This window comes from Crassostrea angulata, chromosome 3 (genome assembly GCF_025612915.1).
Source record: "Crassostrea angulata isolate pt1a10 chromosome 3, ASM2561291v2, whole genome shotgun sequence".
NCBI lineage: Eukaryota > Metazoa > Mollusca > Bivalvia > Ostreida > Ostreidae > Magallana > Magallana angulata.
Window position 1 is genome coordinate 31458622 of NC_069113.1, and position 21516 is coordinate 31480137.

General features: G+C 34.5%; 1 protein-coding gene across 2 annotated transcripts; it reads right to left on the reverse strand.

Annotated features, from left to right (window-relative positions):
• Positions 1-1192: 1192 nt before the first annotated feature.
• Positions 1193-19971, reverse strand: LOC128178535 (uncharacterized). 2 transcript variants are annotated; one of them, XM_052845757.1, is made up of 3 exons: positions 19830-19971; positions 6070-9677; positions 1193-4305 (listed from the first exon to the last, which is right to left on the reverse strand). In XM_052845757.1, exons 2-3 carry the CDS (start codon positions 9656-9658, stop codon positions 4022-4024), a joined length of 3873 nt encoding a protein of 1290 aa, XP_052701717.1. In that variant the 5' UTR covers positions 9659-9677; positions 19830-19971; the 3' UTR covers positions 1193-4021. The 2 variants fall into 2 exon arrangements, with proteins under 2 accessions (XP_052701717.1, XP_052701716.1); XM_052845756.1 differs by lacking the exon at positions 19830-19971 and adding an exon at positions 11696-12456.
• Between the last annotated feature and the right edge of the window lie 1545 nt (positions 19972-21516).

The window sequence follows — 21516 nt, forward strand, 5'->3', positions numbered from 1 at the left end:
TAATGTTGTACCAACAAGATTTCACTCCAAACACACAGAATACTATTCCATGCCCCACAGTTCTACGTACATGTAGGCCTAAGTGTAGAGAAGCTTTACGGGGGCAAGCAATTGCATGGATTTAGGATTAAAATATCGATTGCGAATCAACAAAAATGGTAAAAGTTGTATTTTTGGAATAAAAATTTTCAATTTTCACTAAAACCAACAACACGACTAACAAAAAACGAGTATAACTTGGGTAGATATTGAGTTTATTTCTTATGATATCATTTTCTGTGATTTTCTGTACAAATTGACTTGCAAACCAGGTTATACAAAATTAACTAAATTTTTCTATCAAATCAAATGCTGCAATACAACAAGGATTGAATTATTTTGAAATCAACAAGATTTGTCTGGCTTTTGAGCTACATGTATAACTACGCAACCGGTCTATATTTCACTTGAAACCAGCGTTTTTTGTTTTGTTTTTTTACTTGTTTTGACGCAAGAAAAAGAGAGTTACATCCTAGCACTAAAGTCCAAGGCCTTGTTAAAAAGGTTCTAATTATCCCGATTGTCATTAGATGGATTTATACTTGCAATGAACGTTAGAAATCTATCATATTATAAGGATTCTGCTACCGTGATACAGGTCATTTCTAAGGTTTCGACCACACCCTTCATCTAAATAATCTTCTGCAAAGCGTTTGACAGGAATTCAAAGGCACATTGCAACATGGTAGGCCGGGGTCACAGGGGGATTGAGGGGAGGAGGAGGGTAAGGGGTTGAAAATTCTTAAATTTATGCGTTATGGATTTATTTGGTTCCCCACATTTAAGGGTAACTTAAGATAAATATCGTTTTGCAAACCCTATATACGGTTTTTAGGATTTTGAGATTGGGAAAAATATACACCCCCCCCCTCCCCCACTTTCATACCCCCCTCCATTCATACACTTTCCCTATACCCGCAATACAAATGATGACGAGCGCTCATGAGTGCTCTCTCTGCTGAACACACCTCACCATGACATATGACCAGGGTTATAACTTATAAGGTATATATATACATACATATGTAGCTGTTGAATGATCTTTTAACCACAGTTGTCAGGTACAAAATGTCCAAACAACTTTAAACTTTACACATGATTTTGAGTTGACTAATATTTCTTTGCAATCTTTAAAACATAAGCAAACAGTAAACTTCTTTGATATCAACAATTTTATTTTTGAATCTGCTACTTTTCTCAACAATCTGCACACATTGCACATAACATTTTATAGTGAACTCGCGTACCACATGTAACTATATACTGGACAACACTGTATCTTAATATGTAATATGCCATTTGGGTTAAAGCAGGCAAAATATAAAAAAAGTCCTAAGAAAAAAAGAAAAGAAAAAAGTAATCATAATACTGCTAGAACATTACAATCCCAAATTACCAAAGCTTGCTTTTTAGGAAATAAATCTTTGGTCAAGAAAAGAATTGTAAACAGTCCTAAAAAAATTTAAACAGAAAAAAACAAACAACTTTAGCAGCTAATTGGTATAAAAGAGAATGCAGTCTTGAGTGTGTTTGCCTGTAAGCACCAAAAACTTGTTTGGGTCAAGACGCAATGCTAACTTTTTAGCAGAAACAGTCTAGTGAAATAATTATGAAAAAAAATAACAAATATTGAAATGGCTTGAACCATGTGATTTAAATCACTTAAAGACACATCAATAGAATACATGTTGAATGAAGTGGCTAGCTGACAAAGGGGCGTGTCCTTCTGATGTACAATACGACTAAATAAATGTGCCAGTAGACTATATGTTACAATGATTTTATGTTTTATTTGTAGCATATTCATGTACTGCATGGCAATTTCTACACAGTCTATAGTCAGTGAGTACAAAGTTTACATTATATTATTATTTCCAGTCTACTCGTGCATACACATCTCAATTAATCTAAGGTGTGAAAAATACGAAATTAAATTGTATTTGTATCAATTAATTCCCAAATAAAAAACTGTGAATTTTTTTTCAAAGATAAACGTTTAGAGAAGCTAGAGTTTAACTTCAATGTATAAAATCTACATCCACATAATTTTAGCTACTACTGGTGGGCAACACCGAAAGGCATCAAATATGTATTCTGCTCTGATAGCAATTAAGTGAAAGGTACAAAATGCACTGCATTGCTACATGTAATTCTGTTTAAATTTAAATTTGTATATGTATTATTGGGGGCAAAAATCTTTCCATAATGATCAACATATGAGCTTGAATAAAAAAAAAAATCTGTGTCGTCATGACTGTATTTTCCATACATAAACATCTACTGGCTTATGTTAAGATATAACAGTAAATAAAATAGAATATTTTCAATGTACATGTACTTAATGAGTAATTAAAAATACTGATGATACTATTTGGCTACATAATAAATACATTTACATGCAAGTATATACTTTAAGTGTAAACAAAAAAATATGCATGTATACATAGACCAATTTATATATGCGTGTAATTTAACAGTCCCTGTTGTCTTTGAGTATATCAAATAACATAACAAAATCAATGAAATATAAACATAAAAAACATCTGAATATATGTATGCATGTAAAACAAAAAGCAAACTCTCTTTATATTTCAACACTCTGTGCGACAGATATTTAACATTCAGTGCATGAAAAAGTAGACATTGGCAGAGCTAAATATTCTATATACATGTATTGTGTAATATGTAAACAGAGAAAAAATAATTTAAAAAATAAATAATAAAGACACAAAATAGTGCTTTCATTGTAGATGTGTGGACACAAATTATTATCACAGAATCTGTATTTTGAAAATGATTTAACAAAATTGATAAATTATTTTTTAAAATGTATAAATAATAAAATCTCAATAATGTTTTAAATCATTATTTAATTTAACAGTCAAAGCAGTAAAAAAAAAATGTTGCAAATCAAACACTGTAAATTTTTCTTAATCATTCGAAATAGAATCATCAATAAGCAAAAAATGTTGACAACATATAACATATATTTCAATCCAGATCTAGAGTATTGTGGGTATAAATATTATTCATGCAGTACTGTAAATTCCTAATTAAACGTGAGGAATTAATATCCCCGTAAAATCACGAGAAGAACCCTTTGCGGATTTTAAAATCTCGCCATTATTTTCTTGAGTTGAAAACTATAAGAAATAAGGATAAAACTTCCGTGTTTGCAATTTCATATTCTCGCGTTTTGATACAAAACAGCGGGATCGCGGAATTAAGTACTCACATTATATAAGGAATTTACAGTATTTTGTTTCTACATGCTTTGTAAATAATCTATGATGATTCTTGTTTTTAGAGCAAGAGACTGACAATCCAGAATGAGCATTTATGTATAATCTGCTTCTGAATCAACCCTGTATCTCATAGATATCAACATGTGTACCGGGGTAATTATTTTTTTCAGTCTATATAAACCGTGTGCATTAATCTCTAAAGCAGGTGTCATAGAGTAATTAAACTTGCTAATTAATGAACATGACTATATTAATATCATCAGGAGTTTAAAGTAAATAATTTCAACCTAGCCAATTTGCAACCTTTTTGTAAATGATGTGCTGTACGTGAGCTATAATCATATAAAATGTCAAACATCCAATCAGCATTAACACAGAAACTAAAACTGAAGAGCAGTCATTTTGTGGATGACCTACCAAACAAATTACATTTATTAAGCTGCGTCAGCTTTCTCCACAAAGATATAATCCTACGGATTTCAAGGAATAAAGTAGCTAGGACCACAAACCTACAACTGATGCTAAGACAGAATCAATACATTTTTTGTGTTCGCCTATAAATCAACACTGAAAAACCTATACAGCAACAAGAACCACTGACTAGCTTTTGGTCCAACAATTAAAAGCAGCATCCAGTCTCAGAGTTTTCAAAAAATCAGGTACACAATCAATAAACATCACCAGTACACAACTTGTCAGATACTGTCAAATACTGTCAGTTCATTGTCAGTCAATTGTCATTCACTGTCACTAGCAGGAGATTCCTTGGTGGCCATCTTGGCAGATTGAGCCCTCTCGTCTCGATGGTCTATCTCGATCCTATAGTGGTACTTGGCGAGGTACTTGACCCACTTTTCTGGTGGGGTGGGGTTTTCCACTGAGATGGACCGGACTTGAGACTTGGACACGGTGCAGGATGGCATGGTGAAGTCTACGGTGGTGAACTGTTCAAAGGATTCGGGAACTTCATCGTGCGCCCCGAACTCCAAGGTCAGTTTGAACAAATGTGAGGTATAAGCACCTGTTAGAAATAAAATTATATATTAATTATACAGTCCAAATATCATACATTGAGGATAGGTTGACATTTTCAATTGACATTCAATAGATGTTTTGGATGATTTGGACTGAATATAATATATGTTGAAACCAAACCAACCGTTATAAATTTAAATTTATTTGATTTAAACAGTCCTTTCAAGTAACAATTTAGACATTGTGGGCTTATCTACTGTGGTTTCATTAATATATATTCAATGGTATCAATTTTCGTGGATAAAGTGAAAATCACAGTTACAAGGATACATAAATTCATGGCCAATGACTATTTCAATAAAAAATGTTAATAGAAATTGGGTTTCAATGAACATTTAATTTCATGGATCAACTTAACAACGAAATCCACGAAAATTGGTATTCAACGAATATTGATGAAACTTCAGTATCCTTTTTAATTAATTTTGGACAAACAAATGTCACACCTTGTCTATATAAAGGTAATAACTTTTTTCTCTGATACTTTCACAGTTTTTGACTGGCACAGATTTCTCAGCAGGGTTTTACATGTGCTTTATTTCAAGTGCAAAAATATTATCTAAGTCATCAATCACTTCAAAAATGTCAAAAGATAAAATGGGAAGAATTGAAATGTTAGTTTCTAATAAAGGAATAAAAACGCTTTAATTAAAATTTATGATATCCATAGAAAAAAACATAATTGGATACAATAATACACAACCAGCAGTTTTAAGACTAATAGCTCACTCACGGACTTTTCCCTAACATGAATCTAATACAAATGTATAGTGAATGAGTGAGGGAATGCTTTAAAAAAATCAATATTTTGATGCTCTGAAATCATGTTAAAAACATATTAATAGGCCTAGTCATCAAAGATTCATGTGATTGGCCTGTGGGGCCGATGCACTTGGGTTCATATGTGTGTGTGTAAGAATATGGAACTGATATTATCCCTAAAGACTAGGTAGGGCATGGTGAGAACAACTCGACATTTATGATACTCAATGATACATTTTATCAGGAACATATCACACGTACTGCGCTACATTGAATGTAATGTGTGGATTGGAGTGGCTGGTTTAATAATTAATCACCATTAATATTTTGAACACAGCAAAATAATGAACTCAAGAATATGAAATAGAAGAATAAAAGACAAACCCATTTTCTTTAAACCCAAAAAAAAGCTACAGTACTTGAGAGACAAATTATATGCAACAAAGATCTGTGCAGTATACTGTATTCTGGTTACTCTTTGATGTGAAGCACAAGTCACAACAGAGCTAGTACTCCTATTTTTACCATTGATCCCATTGATCAACAGAGGTATCAATTCTCTCAATGTGAAAGACAAGAAAACTACTTTATGTAAAAACTTCCATGTTGTAGGATCATTCAAATGCATGATCTCACGTACGTATCATTACTTCAAAGCTAAGCTGATGATTCTTGCTAACAGCCACTTTTGAGTTAATAAAAGAGAGAGAGAGAGAGAGAGAGATAAGAATACACTATCAGAATAATTTCATGTGTAGATCATTTCCTTGTCTCTTGAGACACAAACAAATTACAAAGTTGATTTGCTGAACATTATTAGCATAATAACAAACTTGACAGTTCACGGCCATGCTATGAGAAACCAAATATTGATTAGCCTTTTTTTTGAGCAGCGGAATCTCCAAATATGCATATCCTTAGGAAACAGATAAAAAGTCCAATTAAGACTATCAAGCTTAATTCATAAAGAATTATTATAGTTAGTTACCTTCGTTTCTTTCTGGCAACCGGGGAATACGCCATACAACTGCCCTGTTTAAATGTTCGTATTTTGCACCACCCACATCAGCCTCCATCAGAGTTGGCGTCAATAGTCCTTGAGCAATCATGGTCAACCTCTCAAGTCCCTTTATTTTGCCAGGTTTCCGAGTGGAAGATTTGAATGCGCCGTATCGGAACCTCTTTTCATATCGAAACAGGTAGATCCATTGTTCTGGAATTGGAAAATGCACCTCAATGTCTTCACAAGGAAATTGTCCATGTTTCTTGCTGAAGGAATGATAACCCGTCACAAGCAAATCACACCGAATTTCACATTTTTTCTCTGACAATGTCTGCTGAATTTTGAGTTGGAGAGGAAGTTCTTTGTTCTGGCGTAGTCGAACACGGTATCTCATGACTTCAAAATGACAAGCATCTAGAGGATGAAATTTGATGTTGTTTGTCTTCTCATATTCTTTTAAATCCACACAGCAATGGAACTCCACATCCTCTAGTTTGATCCACTCTTCCGTCTTGATGGGGATGATGTCATAGCGTCCTACCACTTCTTTCCCGTCTCTTCGCCTATCATTCAGACCTACCTCACATGTTGGCATCCCTGTCACAAAGGCTAGGAAGAACACCCTGACCCTTGCTTTCTGCTTTTGAAGCACACCTGCTTTATCCAATTCTGCTTCATATTCATCCACCACCTCTGCACAAACCTCTTCCTTCACATATGTCAATGTCTTCTCTCTATGGGCATCCAGGTGCATCAGAGCATTTTCGATTGCCCTTCCAAACGATTTGATTTCATTCCTATCCAATGAACCTAATTTCATCATTTCTGAGACTTGTGGAGCGTGGTCCAAAATCATAGTTGCTTTTGGTTTTTTGACAAAAGAAGGCGTTATTCTATCTGTTTTTATGCCTACACGCTCACGATAAAAGATGTATTGAATTTTCAAAGTGTAGATTTTTCCATACTGATCATAATGTTGCTGAGCTACATCAGACACAGAATAACAGGGCTGAAGGGGAAGTTCATGATAGCACTCACCATTGTCTTTTTCACTGAACACTTTAATGACTGGGCCCTCCTCTGTTTTAACCAAGCGTACAATCACACCTTTCCAGAAGCGATTTGTGGTGAGTTTTTTCTTGGTTGGCTGTCTGAGCATAAGTTTCCAGCCGTCTTTGACTTCCTCAACATAGAATGGTTCCAGAGGTTCCAAATTCTGTTCCTCTTCAGGTGTGACACTTCCTGTTGTAGATATAGTGGTGGAGAAACTGACAGATTGTTCTGGCATGGTTGCTTCTTCTTCCTCTTTCTTCTCGTGCATGATTTCAAATTTGGCAAAATTCTCTTCTGGAGGTGAGTCCCTGTCAAAAGGATTTACTCTGGGAGGTTGTGGTGACTTGGGTATTTTTGGTGGTGGCTTTAACATGGGCACTGGCCCAAAGTCTGTTGGTACCTTTGGTTTATTGGGATCTGCAGGAATGGGTTTAATTTTTAACTTAAATATATCATCATCATCCTCATCATCATCTTCCTCATTGTCGTTTTCTTTTGCAACTTCTGCTTCTTTTCCTCGGGAGCTACTTATATCTGCTTCACTTGACAATCCCTTTGCTTTCTCATATGTAATGAAGTCCTCTTGAGATTCCTCAATTGTCCTGAAAGGATCAAAATCGTCCAATTTTGTGCCTGAAAGTTTTTGTTCTGAAGTCTTATTACTGTTTAAAATATCACCAGAATCTGACAAACCAAAATCAGTCAAATCCCCTGTATAGGAAGGGTCTGTGTCTAAATCTAGAAAAGGATTGTGAGCATTGTCAATGTTCATCACTACTTCACACGTATCATCAAGAAATGGATTGTTTCTTGTCCTATTTGGATCATTTGCAATGTCTATTGCCGTGTCAAAAAAGTCATCTTTGAAGGGATTGATGGAATGCTTTTCTACAGAATCTTCACCTTGAGACCCCCACGCTAGGTCTACATTGGATGAATTAGTCTTGTTTCCCAATTCTGAAAACTTCTCTTCAAATACGTCTGCCCTCAAGGGGTTTTCATCTGTTAAAAATGGATTAAGGTTCTCAAAATTCCCACACTCCTTTGTTGTCCCTGAATCAAGTTGTAAGTTTGCATGATCAACACTATCTTCATCATTGTTTTCATTTGCGTCTGAAGCATTTGCCAAGCCAAACCCAAAATTGTCATACACATGAGGAGAAATTGAGCGACCAATCGTGTTGTCTTTACAGCCATTGAAAGGATCAAATAGTACTGGAGCACCATCAAGTCCTGTAGGTAATCCTGTTTCTAGAATGTCCTCTTGAGGTGGCTCTTTTTTAGCAGAGGTATCTTCAACACTGCCAAATCCAAATGGGTCTGACTCAAGAGATGAAACTTGTTCTGATGGCATTTGCACTGTGCTGCTGGTTGTGGAATCTAACAATGTAGTGTTTGCGTTTACATTACTTACAATTGCTTGAGTTTGTGAGGTAATCGAGGTACCAGATACCGATGAAAATGGGTCTAATGAGTCCAATAAATTGTTTGATTTCTGAGATGTGCTGAATGGATTTACCTCAGCAGATGCTGCTGCCTCTTTCATAGTATCCAACTGTAGAAACTCATCCACCAAGTCACTGACAAACTTAGAAGTCATTGCACTGGACTGTGTGGATGTTCCAATCCACGAGCCCTGCTCAAATCCCAGGGGAGTTGTTCTAGCTGAGGATCTGGCACTGTGCATATTACTTCCGAAGGTCATGTCAGACTCATCAAAGCTGCTGTGCATGCTACTCTCATAGGGAGAATCGGTAGAAGACATCAGACCATCTAGCTCTAAGAGGTCTGGGTTGATGTAAGCACTGTTTGCAGCAGGTTGTTGCTCCACATTGCCGTTGTCCACATCATCTGACAAACCCAGTAAATCTCCTTCTGTATCAGTGGATGGGCCTTGTGACTCGCTCAGATTTTCCATGCTTGTTCGTAAACTATTTGCAGGAGGTTTTGGAATTCCTCTTGGAGTTACGGAGAGCTGTTGTAATTCTAAATTCAACAATTCGCCAGTATCACAAGAGTTTTCATTGTCTGCACTAGAGTTTTCTCCTTCGAGAAGATTATTTTCATCATCCCCTGAGGATTTTTTTCCTTCCATGTCATCAAAATGTTCCTCCGAAGATTCTGAAGTTAGCTTTGTAAGACTGGATTTAGTTTTTAACACATTTAATTTGATTCTGTCCTGCATCTGTTGAAACATTTGCCATTCCTCTGTTTTTTTTTCACTGATTTTCTTTTCAATGTCTTTGTAATCCTCTGTCAAAAGTTCTTCATCAGCTTTCGATGCTTTTGATGATGTCTTGGGTGACTTGAAAGGCGACTTTATGGGTGATTTTAATGGACTGCGAAAAGGTGATTTAGCTCTTTTTTTAATGAAATGGAGTCCTCCTTTATGTTTTTCTTTGAATTTTGACTTTTCTGTGTCCTCGAAGTCTGTGGATTCAGCGCCAGTGCTATGTGGCTCAGTGGGAGATGTTACCTCTATCACCAAGTTGGAGGACTCATCAAAAGATTGTGATGACATGTCTATAAAGGCTAACTACCTGAAAAAGATAAAGAAAAAAATTATCAAAGTTGATCAATACACTGTAATATTACCACAAATTAAACATCACAAAGTAATGCTGTAATACATGTCTAAGTACTAATACTACAACACATACAAAATGGAGACCTGCAGTAATTAAAATTTAAGATCAAATTGCTTCTCTGTGTATAAATCTCCCATCAAAAAGATATTTAGAAAAGTGCAACAGCCATTATCACCAATCTCGAGGATGCCAAACACAATTTGGACAGTCAGCGGTGAATTAAACCTGGACTCAATGTAAACACTTAAAGTCACCGTTAATTTGTTGGCCAAGACTGACTGAATTTTTCATTGAAAATCAATGCTCGTGAAACTGCTCAGTTATCAGCTAACAGTCCAAGCATTATCTGCAGTCACAGCAGCAGCTGTTATAAAGCAGGTTCTCAACCCGCAAAGAGCACTCCACGAACACAACTTGCTCATTCAGTGTCTATTAGAACCATTACATTGGCATTAAAAAGAGGATCTTAGCTGTCACACAATGACATTATATAGTCTTTACAAAGCCTTTTATATTAGGTTACAGCATTGATCTTACGAAGCCTGCAGTCTAGAGGTCCAAATCTGCGGGAATGTTCTGTATAAACTGCATCAGTGCTACTCTCGTTATTGATCTGCTTTTTTTCCCCCATGAAATGATGTAAAAGTTTCAAAACAACAATTGATATGGAAGAATTTCTTTTGTACTAGAGTTGGGCCTAGCTGGGAGCCATTGCAGTACAGTGCAGGAAATTGCAGTTTAATGTTGAATCTGTGGTCATTATTAGATTAATATTGTCTCTATGGCGTATTAATTACTTCAATAAGAAAATCCAGCGAAAGCTTTTAAACATCAAAGCCATTCAGCAAATGTATTCCACATATGGCATTTTATGGAATGGTAAATAAATCCTATACTGGCATTGAATCAAAAACTGGGATGATGCTAGGCTCCTGTAAGGCTCAAACTAAAAAGTAATATTTGTGGTCTGAGGTGCAAAATAATAAAACCTGGTGTCCAAAACACTGCAATGCTGAATCATCTGAGACACTGAATTGGGTAGATTATACCAAATCCAATGATAATTGACATTTCACAGTTTGATCAAGCTAGTGGTCTTTTGTATAGCTGATGTGGCCAATAATGTGCCAATTATACCATCATGTGTATCAAATTACAGCAGCAGTAGCTTAGTTTTTCATAAATCCATCTTTTTATATCAGATGTCTGTCAGGTTAATTCTGTCAGTGTGGTACACATAACTTGTACATTACACTTTAAAACAACTTTTCAAACCATCAGTTCATTCAACATCCCCCCCATCCCCATCAAATAGTATATTTATAAATTGAATTTTAAAGATTCAGAACCTGAATATTTGTGCCGAAATTCTGTCAAGATACTGGTTGTACATGGATGACCTGAGATTAAGGTTCGACCAAAGATGATATACCCCCATTTTTGGTTGAAAATGTTTAATAAATTCTTATTTAATCTGGAAACTTGGTAATGGCTAGAAGGAGCAACAATTTCTATTAGTTTTATAGATATTTCATAGGTTTTTCAGTCAAAAATATGTTATGATACATGCATTATGCTATGGATATGAATCACTGAAAATGACAGCATCATACTTGAAGAAAAGTCTCTAAATCCTTCTTGCTTAACAGCCTGATTACAAACTCGTAGGAGATCAATAGTTCATGAAGACATACCAATACAAATTTAAGCCTCTTTATTCAGATTCTTATCTGGTCCATACATAAACATGAGACATTGATCAGTAAAGTTACAATGTATTGGAAGACAGTGCTGGTACATGGTCAACATTTTGGTCAAGCCAGTAAAAATTTGGTTAACAAAACCAATGCATACCAAACAAATAATTAATAATGTCCAAAAACGAAAATCAACATTTAAGGAGATACCCATTGAGGAAATAGCAAATGTTCTTCCAGCATTTAAGCAATTATCTATCAACAAACCCTTACCAAAAATCAATGGCCTTAGAAGCCTGCCATTGTTCCTGTGAATCCTTGTTGGCTCCAGACAAACTCAACAATATATGGACTTCTTGCACTGGAATCAATACCTAATCCAACGAAGCAAATTTCTGCTGTAACTCTTGGACACGTCTTGCAGTTCTAAGTCTCTTAATTTCACCATACCAAAACATTGATGCATCAATTCTCTTAAACAATAGCACTTTTACGCGAGTAAGAATTTCCCCACTAGGTTTCTTCTCACATTCTAATACTCAGTCTCTATATAACTCTTCCCTTGAAAATGTCTGCTAGCTAGCCTGAGTAAAACCACAAAATCAATTTCTATTGATCCGCAGAATTTTCAGATTCAGCAATGCCATCCACAATATTGGGGTTTCAGAACATGTCTTCCCTGAGAGTCAGACCAAAGAGACCCAATATCTAGACTATCATGGCAAAGGAAATAATTGATTTTGCTTGGAAATTGACATACTTGTTTGTTCCAACATCTAATGTAATCAATTCATTTTTATTGCCAAACAATTTTCCGTGATCAGAGATTGATTCTCTCTCAGCATGAATGCTTTGCATTGTATATCAATTGATCTGTCTCTCTTGCAGACAAGTTTTTGCTTGAGCTAATGAAAATTGTCCTTTGTGGCAGGAAAAATTTTTTAAAATTAAAAATGCACAAACTATGTTAAAAATAATTTCAGTACCTGGTAACATGAAAAATTTTAATTGTTATAATATTTTGAAACCAGCATCCTCTTCAATATACATGTACAAGCAAATTTTTTGCAGTCCAATACATGTCACTAACAATGATTTAAATACCAAAGGATGTTTATGCATGGTTACATCAGCTAGGATCAAAATACCGACATTGATAATATCAATTGATTAATAATTCAGCATGGGTTTATTGGTTGATCAATTTAAACGAGTGGATGGATGGATTTCAATGAAAGAAATACGCTGCTAAAAGAAAGACAACTCTATTCTACATAGAGAATAATGATTTTAAAAGCTTAATTCTCTGAAATTGATACCAGTAATTAGAAAGTCTTGATAAGGAGCAGGATAACATCTGATTTATACTCAATGTATCTAATTTTTATATATATACATGTTCTGCTACTGTGTATTTGCTCACTAGAGTATTGGCAAACTAAGAAAAGGTAGAGAGGAAAAAAACCCACATTAATTAGAACATAGGGAATATTTTTTCTCAGAGTTCATCTTTACCTTGGGAATTATATACTGCTGTTCTTGTATCAGTCATGCAAAGATAGTGATATAAGTTATAAGTCACTGGAGGGAAAGAGAGTGGGAGCTAAATATTTATGCAGGAGATTCGCTCTCTGCGGGAGATTTGTCAATTTTTAATGATTTTGCAGGAGTCTCCCAAACAATGTGGGAGGGTTAACAGGTATTGTATAACCCGGGGTCACCTCAACCAATCCTCCCTGCATGCCCATTCCCAATCCATATTGAGTAAAGCATATAGGTCCCAATATCCCAAAAATACATATATACATGTACTTTCAAATTACTGAATACAGGGTTATTTTCGCTCCTCTACATTTGCAAGCGGTTTTGCCCCATCTTCAATTTGCCCAGACACGCTTTTGTACTAAAAGATTACTTAAAACATTGGAATTCGCCCAGTCTAAAATTCGCCCACTGACAACGAAGGCGAAAGGGCCGAAAATAAAATGGAGCGAATATTTCCCTGTATACAGTAGCACAATATCAAAACGATTTTCTTTCCTGTAAATCATATTGAATGCTAAAATATGGCCAGAAAATATAATTATATTTAAAAATCTTTTAAATTAGTAATCCAACAGAAACTAAATAATTTTGAGCCAACAAGGCATAAAAACATAAAGAGGTCAGAAAGAAATTAAGTCCTTATAAAAAGAGTAGTTTTCTAAAATACAAGTTGCTGCAAGTTAATGCAATCATGTAAGTAATGGCTGTACAGGAAGCTGTATGGGGTTCACAAACGTATAAAAAATATATTTGTTTTTTGGAGCTGGAGAATTAATGCTGTTATAAAAACTGGTGACTGAACCTGAGTAATGTGCGCAAGTAGATTAAAAACAAAAACAAAAGAAAATGTCATAGCAAACAAATTTTCAAATTACACCAGCTATCATTACTAATGATATATAATAAGGGGAAATAAACATGTAACTGTAAACCGGCCTTTGTTTGCATGCTAGAAATTTTCGTGAGGTTCGCGAGAGCCTCTTTGTCACAAATATTTCTTGCTGCAGACCATTATTTGCCATATAAATTTGCAATAAAAAAAAACACGTGTGGACAAGGCTTGGAAGTGAAAATTAGTCACAGCAAACCACTTCATCTGAGCTATATAGCGAAATTAAGTCATCGCGAATAATAGTTGGTTTACAGTACTAAATAAGGATCGACCAATGTACATGTAATCACAAATCCCTTTTTTTTTTTTTTTTTACAGGTATTGTAGTTCAAATCCCAGGTGTGCCCCCAGTGAAAAGGAAAACCAATCACTATAGTTTACATGTAAATGGGGTCTGTATCAGAAGATTGAAAAAGTTTCTTTTTAAATGCAATGCATTTTATAAATTGGGCATTGACAACTGTGGATAGAGTGCAAATCAAGATCAATGTCAGGCTATCACTCATTTAAAAAGACAAAATAAAATCAATCGCACAGAATTGGTAAAGGTGGAACTCTTCCCATAACATGTACTGGGTATGTACACCAGTATAGGGTTGTATTATACACCACAACAAATTGTAACTTATCCTCCAGTGTATAATCAAAATACAAGTGAAAAGCTGTCAAAGTGACAGCAAACCGGGTTTTCTTTTATGTGAACTGTATCCATAATCCATGTCAACCCGTATCCAGTGAAATGGAGTACCCTATATGCAATATTTTGCCAAAAAATGACTAAGTTCAAAAGCTGGTATTTTTTTCATAAATTATCAGAAATCAAAATCCTAGCAATATGCACACCTCTGATATATGTATAATTGATATGCAAGAGAACAACTTCCTATCTTGAAAACTGTAGGAATAGTTATCCATTCAATGAGGGTACCCTATATGCAATATTTTGCCAAAAAATGACTAAGTTCAAAAGCTAGTATTTTTTTCATAAATTATTGGAAATCAAAACCCTAGCAATATGCACACCTCTGATATGTGTACAATTGATCTGCAAAAGAACAACTTCCTATCTTGAAAACTGTAGGAGGAGTTTTCCGTACAATGAGGGTACCCTTTTGGCAGCCGCCCGCTCGCCCACCCGCCCGCCATTTTCACCATTTTAATAACCGGATTTTTCTGTTGGAAAACCTGATTAAAAACCCAGCAAAATGACATCAAGCAACTTGATGGATCTGAGCCATTTGCCCACCTACATTGAATTTTAGGAAGCTTTCGATCAGGGAAACGCAAGAAGCCAGTGACATGAGTATTAAAACGGAGTTTTTGTTTATGAAATAATGATCTACAAATGGCACAACAATGACCCCCAGTATTTTGAAACGATTGTACTATGGAGCAAAAATGATGATCAGTGAAAGCTATTATTCTTTATGAAGATCAAGATCTATACAGAATTAACAGGCTAGATCAAATCTCCACTCAATAACTGAAGAACATTTATTTCCATCGAATATTGTAGATTCCTTATTTTACGAGTCTCAGTGCCGGTTTTGCATCAAATCGTGAAAATATTAAATCTTGAATGACGATTTCTCACCATAATTTCAAATACTATTTTACATCTGTCAAAAAATTAAAGCGAGATTTTAAAATCTGTGAGATAAGCTTCTCAAGATTTTATGCAGATATTAATTCCTCGTGTTTAATTAGGAATTTACAGTATTTTATATGCTAGCTATATATGTTTATAGTACATGTACAGTTACCATAGTTTGAAAGATGTCAATTAAATCCTAAATTTTCTTAGCAGTCAAAAATTGAAAGATATGGAAAGATGTCTAAAAAATTTCGAACAGATGTCTTATACAGTATCAATGATGTCTTGGCAAAATAGATAAAACTTTTTTCAATGTCATATGATATATTACTGTATCAATAACATGTTTATACTGCATACAGGGAAATATTTGCCATTGGTTTTTTTTTTTGCCCTTTTCACCCTTGTCAGCAGGTGAATATACGACTGGGTAATAGTATCTCTTTCCATCCAATTGCATCTGGACAAATTCTGAGAACAGGACAAAACTGTTTGCAAATGTAAAGAGCAAAAATAACATAGGACAAAACCCTATATGCAGTACATGTACAGTACTGTAGATGTTGTGCATTAGATCAGATAAGTTATTAATAAAAGTGTCACAAAACTAAACTTAGTGTCTAGGTACCAGTAGTAATAAACCAAATTCATTGGTTAATTAATTTATAATTAACCAATGAATTCATAATTGCTGATGTTGATAATCATCTTTGAAGATTTTTTATAAGCCGATTCATTAGTAGAAATTTTGGGAAAAATCACAGTAAATCATGCAGAGAGATAATACTGTATAAGACGAAGCTCCAAGCCCTTTTAATAATGAATCGATTCATTGTTTTTGCAGCCAGGTAATTTTGGAATAGAAAGAAGTCTCAATTACAAGTACCAGTACAGGCTGCATAATATTGAACTTGTTTCAGTATTGATCACAGAGCATTCCCTGTAGTCCAGTGTATTGTTTTACAAACATCATAACCCACACACAACATGCGATTTTGAAGTCTGCTCTGCAAAGTCTGAAAACATGTCTGTGACAGTTTCTAAGGTATTCCACAGCAAGAATTCAAGAAGAGAAGTCCTCTTATAGCCTGAAGAACATCGTCTTGAGTTGAAGATTCAGGCGATATGCCCATCCATTTTGTTGATGTCACCAAAGCATCCTTTCATAAATCTGAAAATTAGCTTCAACGACACTCCGATATCCAAGGCCCTTGATATGACAAATAGCCATCATTAAGAGCAAATAATCTTCTGCTTCTAAACACATGCACTACTGTAGTCATAATTACAATAATTTCATTGGGGAATTGCTACCGATTTGAAGATGAAACACATCAGATTTTTTTGCAAGTGTGTGAGGAACAATTTGCATTCACTTATAGAAAGGAAACATCTTATCACACTATTGATTGTCATTGATGAAATTTGAAGGCAAAAAAAAAAAAACCACACTTTAATGTTGTGTACATGAGATTCAATTGGTCAAGATGAGTAAGAATATATATTTGTAGAGAGAGAGAGAGAGAGAGAGAGAGAGAGAGAAAAAAAGAGGTGATTAAAATAGTTATCTAACTGATGAAAGTTTATTGGACTACTATATTACAAAATTGATTTTTTACTGTTATCGCAGACAAAGACATTTGAAAATGTAAATATTTAACAATTCATTTTATCTATAAATTAATCAATTTCAAGAAATGTGTGCAACAGTCGGAAACCTCGCACTAGACCTTGTATGTCGGAGAGGATTTATATATAGGCAATGCCTGCTATCCCATCCATTTATGTGATGTATTTCATAATAAAATATTGTTTTAATTTAATTAAAACCTTGCGCATTAAATTGTAAAGCAATCATAATCTCCAGATGCAGGCAGCTAGAAACCTTAGTTGCAAGCGTAATGTAATATAGGATATTCGTAACTTTGCATGACCATAGCTATAATCTGGTCAGGAGTTCGATCAGAGTTGTTTAGATCTGTTTTGACAGATTTCTATGATGACAAAACCTTCATCCATCAGCTAATCTCATCATTGATCAAATTTGCCAACATAATTCATTGATTTTCATTAAGTGATGGAGAATAAAAAACAACTCATCCCAAATTGGACTAAAAAATACCACACACATTCATCACACTGTGAACACAACAGTAATTGTCACTGAATTGTATAACTATAAGTTTCAGCTCGTAGGAGGAAGTCTGCGTTGAACTTCTAATGAATATGGTACTCTATGGCTCTCAGAGCAACAACTGTGTATTATATGGTATTTTTCTGAAAAGAAAACCTTTTGATCCTTTATGTATACAGATTAGCAGTCTGACTTCTGGACAGAATCTCTGGTCCTTTCTGCCATTGACAAGCTTGATCTAGTATAGATACTCCCACATGATTTTTTTTGGCTTGATCAGCAGAAGAGAATGAATTTATATTTAGATGTCTGAATACTGAAGTTCACTGTGCTTCCATCAATAAGTTCTATTATAAGCATTGACCATGTATAAAAATGCTAAAAATATCATTTTGAGAGTTAAACCTGATTCAGTAAATTTAATTATTTCCCTGTCATTAACAGGCCTTTCTGAGACACATCATCTCTAGAGACAATTTATAAATTGAATCTACCGTACTGTACTTATAGTATTATTATTACGCTCAACCCTTAATGTTTTTCATGCTTGGATCCAGAATTTTTTTTATTTTTTTCAGGGGGAAAGGGTCCAAGGGAAAATTTAATTTTTTTTTTGCCGGGGGGGGGGGGGGGGGGGGGGATAGGGATTAGAGGCCTATTTTTGGTAGTTTTACAATGTGAATTTAACAAAGCAACATGTATTTCCTTCAGTAATATTTATGACACGTACTACAAATTTTATGATAAATTTCATCAGTGTTATAATGTCATATAACAGCTGATGCATCAGAGCTAGTTTTATATTTCATATTTTCAACAGAGGTTTGTGTAAACGTACAAGCATTTATAAGCACTCCTCATCAAAATCAGTGTATACAGTTTATCATTAAATAATAAAACTGAAAAGGTCTGCAACTTATTGCGAACATTTACGGCTCCTAATTTTGGGTGGAATTGACTTGAGCTTTGAACTGTGATTAAGCAAGGTTATTAATATTTAGCACCTTAGCATGATTACAGTTTACTAGCTGTATACAGAGAAACATTAATTTCCCCCATTTTACCTTGTTCACCCTAATGTTGTCAGCAGGTGAATTTAAAACTCAAGACTCTTGAAGAGCATAATATTGAATTCAAATTTCTTGAATTATTTCTTGTTTAAATTCTGGGCGAATTTAAGACATGGTGAAATGTTTGCAAGTGTAGAAGAACGAAAACAACATGGGGCGAAAATAACCCTTTATACAGTATATACTGTAAACGTGTTACATTTGGCTTTCACGATATTTGGCAAGCCAAGGGTTTTCGGTCCACTTCGCTTCCCATAAACCCTTGGCAGATCTCATTACGAAAACTCCGTGACAAGGTCCGTTTTATGATTGGCTGCAGCTGGGAGTGACTGATCAAATAAAAGAAACACACTTGTGATCTTTGGTAAAACAATCAGAGCTTTTCAGAAGTTGAGGTACAAGTGCTCGAGTGCAGTACCTCCCCAAGGATGGTCTAACCAGATCACTTTAAAAAACGATGTATTTTACTGCACCGGATTGAAAAGAGATTTACAAACTTGTCAAGACTCGTGTGATGGTGTTGGAGGTAAGCATGGCAAATGTAGAAGTTGCCCATCCCATTAGTATATACGTCCCTACTTATGGTTATTGCTTTTAAAGGTTCAATGAGCTGTATCTTATTCAATTTCTTTTGTCCGCAATAATTTTGACAACGATACCTGGTTTTATGGCTTGAACGCATTTATATATCAGCAAATTTTTCACCCCTGGTAAAGGTCCCTACAAACACTATAAAAAAAACATTCCTTGCTTTCTCTAGGTTATATCTTCATTCCAATATTTATAATATCGTTAATTATGTTCCGATTCTCTAGTCAACATTTTTTCAAGCTATAGTGTGTACTTATTACCCGTTAAATCATTTGGTTATAATGGTAAATATACAAGGGGCGCAACTCAAGTTGCTCGCTAGATAGCTCCACCGCATCACCAAGTTTTCCTAATGAGATCTGCTAAGGGTTTATGGGGAGCGAAGTAAACCGAAAACCCTTGACTAGCAAAGATGATAGTTTGCCTTCCATTATATTCTCAGCAAAGGCAACAGAAATAAGACACTATAATCAGGGAATCATAATTCATGGGTACTGCCATATTGCACTTTTATTTTAAGTCCATAGAAGAGTTAAGTTATCAAAGCTCAATATAGAATGATGCAGAGCCTAATTACTTACCACAACAATAAATTGGATGGCTATTTACGGACTGGGCTATGATGATGATGATGATGATGACATGCAGGAACTGTTGTCTAGCTGTATAGTATTGGACTGTCTCTTCTTCATTTCAATCTCGATCTCCTGAATTAGATCAAATGTGTTTTCTTCCTGAACAGAATAAAGAAATATGACAATAAAAAAAGTCAATTTCTGACATCTGCTAATTGAAATTGCTTATTTTTTCATTTTGTATAGGAATTAGTTGATGAATTGAAGTTGATGAATAGGAAATATAACATCATCAAATTACTTAGAAAATAGGCACAATTACATGATTCTAATATTTGGCATTTTTATTTGCATCAAATGCACTTTTTATTCGAGCTTACACTGCAAGAACTGACCAGAATTTTTCATGTAACAATGCGGATTATGCAGGGAATAACCATGTAATATTTCCCCCAAATCCAATGAAACAGCATACCATTTAATGAAGCTAACAGAATACACTCCCAACAACGTAACATCATACAATCAATTCTAACCAACAATGTTGTGTGATCATTGACCCATAATTATATATACATGTATAATATTGATAAAAAAGAATCAGATTATTGCAAACATGTAGATCTATAGTAAACTGATTTGTGAATAGGCCATTTAATGGGCCTATAACTTTCTTATCATAATTGATTCAATAGACTTCAACAATAATTTTGCATTTGAGGGATCTAAAACATATTCATAGTTAAGGTAGATGTTAATAGATATTTTCAAAATGGAAATTCATTAGTTTGCCTGAAACAAAAATTTAGGATATTCAGACTATGGTATATCTGATATTTATAGTGCTGGGTCAATGAATTGTCTTGAATCTCCTTCATAAATAAATACAGGGCCCTATAATGTCAACCACGGGTTAAAGAAACATGTTAAAGACAGTAATTGTTTGAATAACCAAATCCAAATTTGTATCGTACTATCAAAAATGTTATTGTCACACTGACCTATTGTCAAAGGCAAGTAACCATGAAAAAATCTGTTGGAAAATAAATTAAAATTTTTATAAATCAACAATCAGGATGTTTGATGTTCATTTTGTAAATTATACTTTAATTTTGATGTGATGCTTGCATTTTTACAATATCAATTATATGTAAGAATCAAAGATTTATACAAAGGTCTGGCCATGCACTCAGTCACCAATTTTCTTTATATTCCATACACGGACAGTGTCACCTAAGTGTAAAATGCAAAAGACACTAAGAGTTGATTACTGGGGATAACCGCTGCCATATGGTAACCAAGGCTAAAGATGGAAAGAGCAAAACTTACCTTCTTTGAAGCCATTTTAGAAGGTTTTGTTCAATAATGTAAACTATCAAAGATATAAAACAAATTTTGTCCCATTACTCACAATATGTTGTCAAATAAGCATTAAAATGTCATTTTTACATCTTTACCCTCTGTTACCATGACAACAGGACCATACAGCAACAAAAAATGGTTTAAGGTCCTTTTACTCATCAAAGTCTATCAAATTGGTATTGGTATGACGAAAACAGTGACTATGCGTGGCCACTGAATTTTCCATTGATTCTTACATAGAATTGTATTTGTACGTAAAATCATATAGCGCTTTTTTATATGCTATTGCAATTGTAATTATACACTTTAAAACTTCTATAAATACCTAAAT

Excerpts from the sequence above, each read along its gene's own strand:
- LOC128178535 (XM_052845757.1), bottom strand. The coding sequence starts at position 9,658 with ATGTCATCACAATCTTTTGATGAGTCCTCCAACTTGGTGATAGAGGTA. Across the intron at positions 4,306-6,069 it reads GTTGCCAGAAAGAAACGAAG|GTGCTTATACCTCACATTTG; the intron begins GTAACTAACTAT and ends TATTTCTAACAG.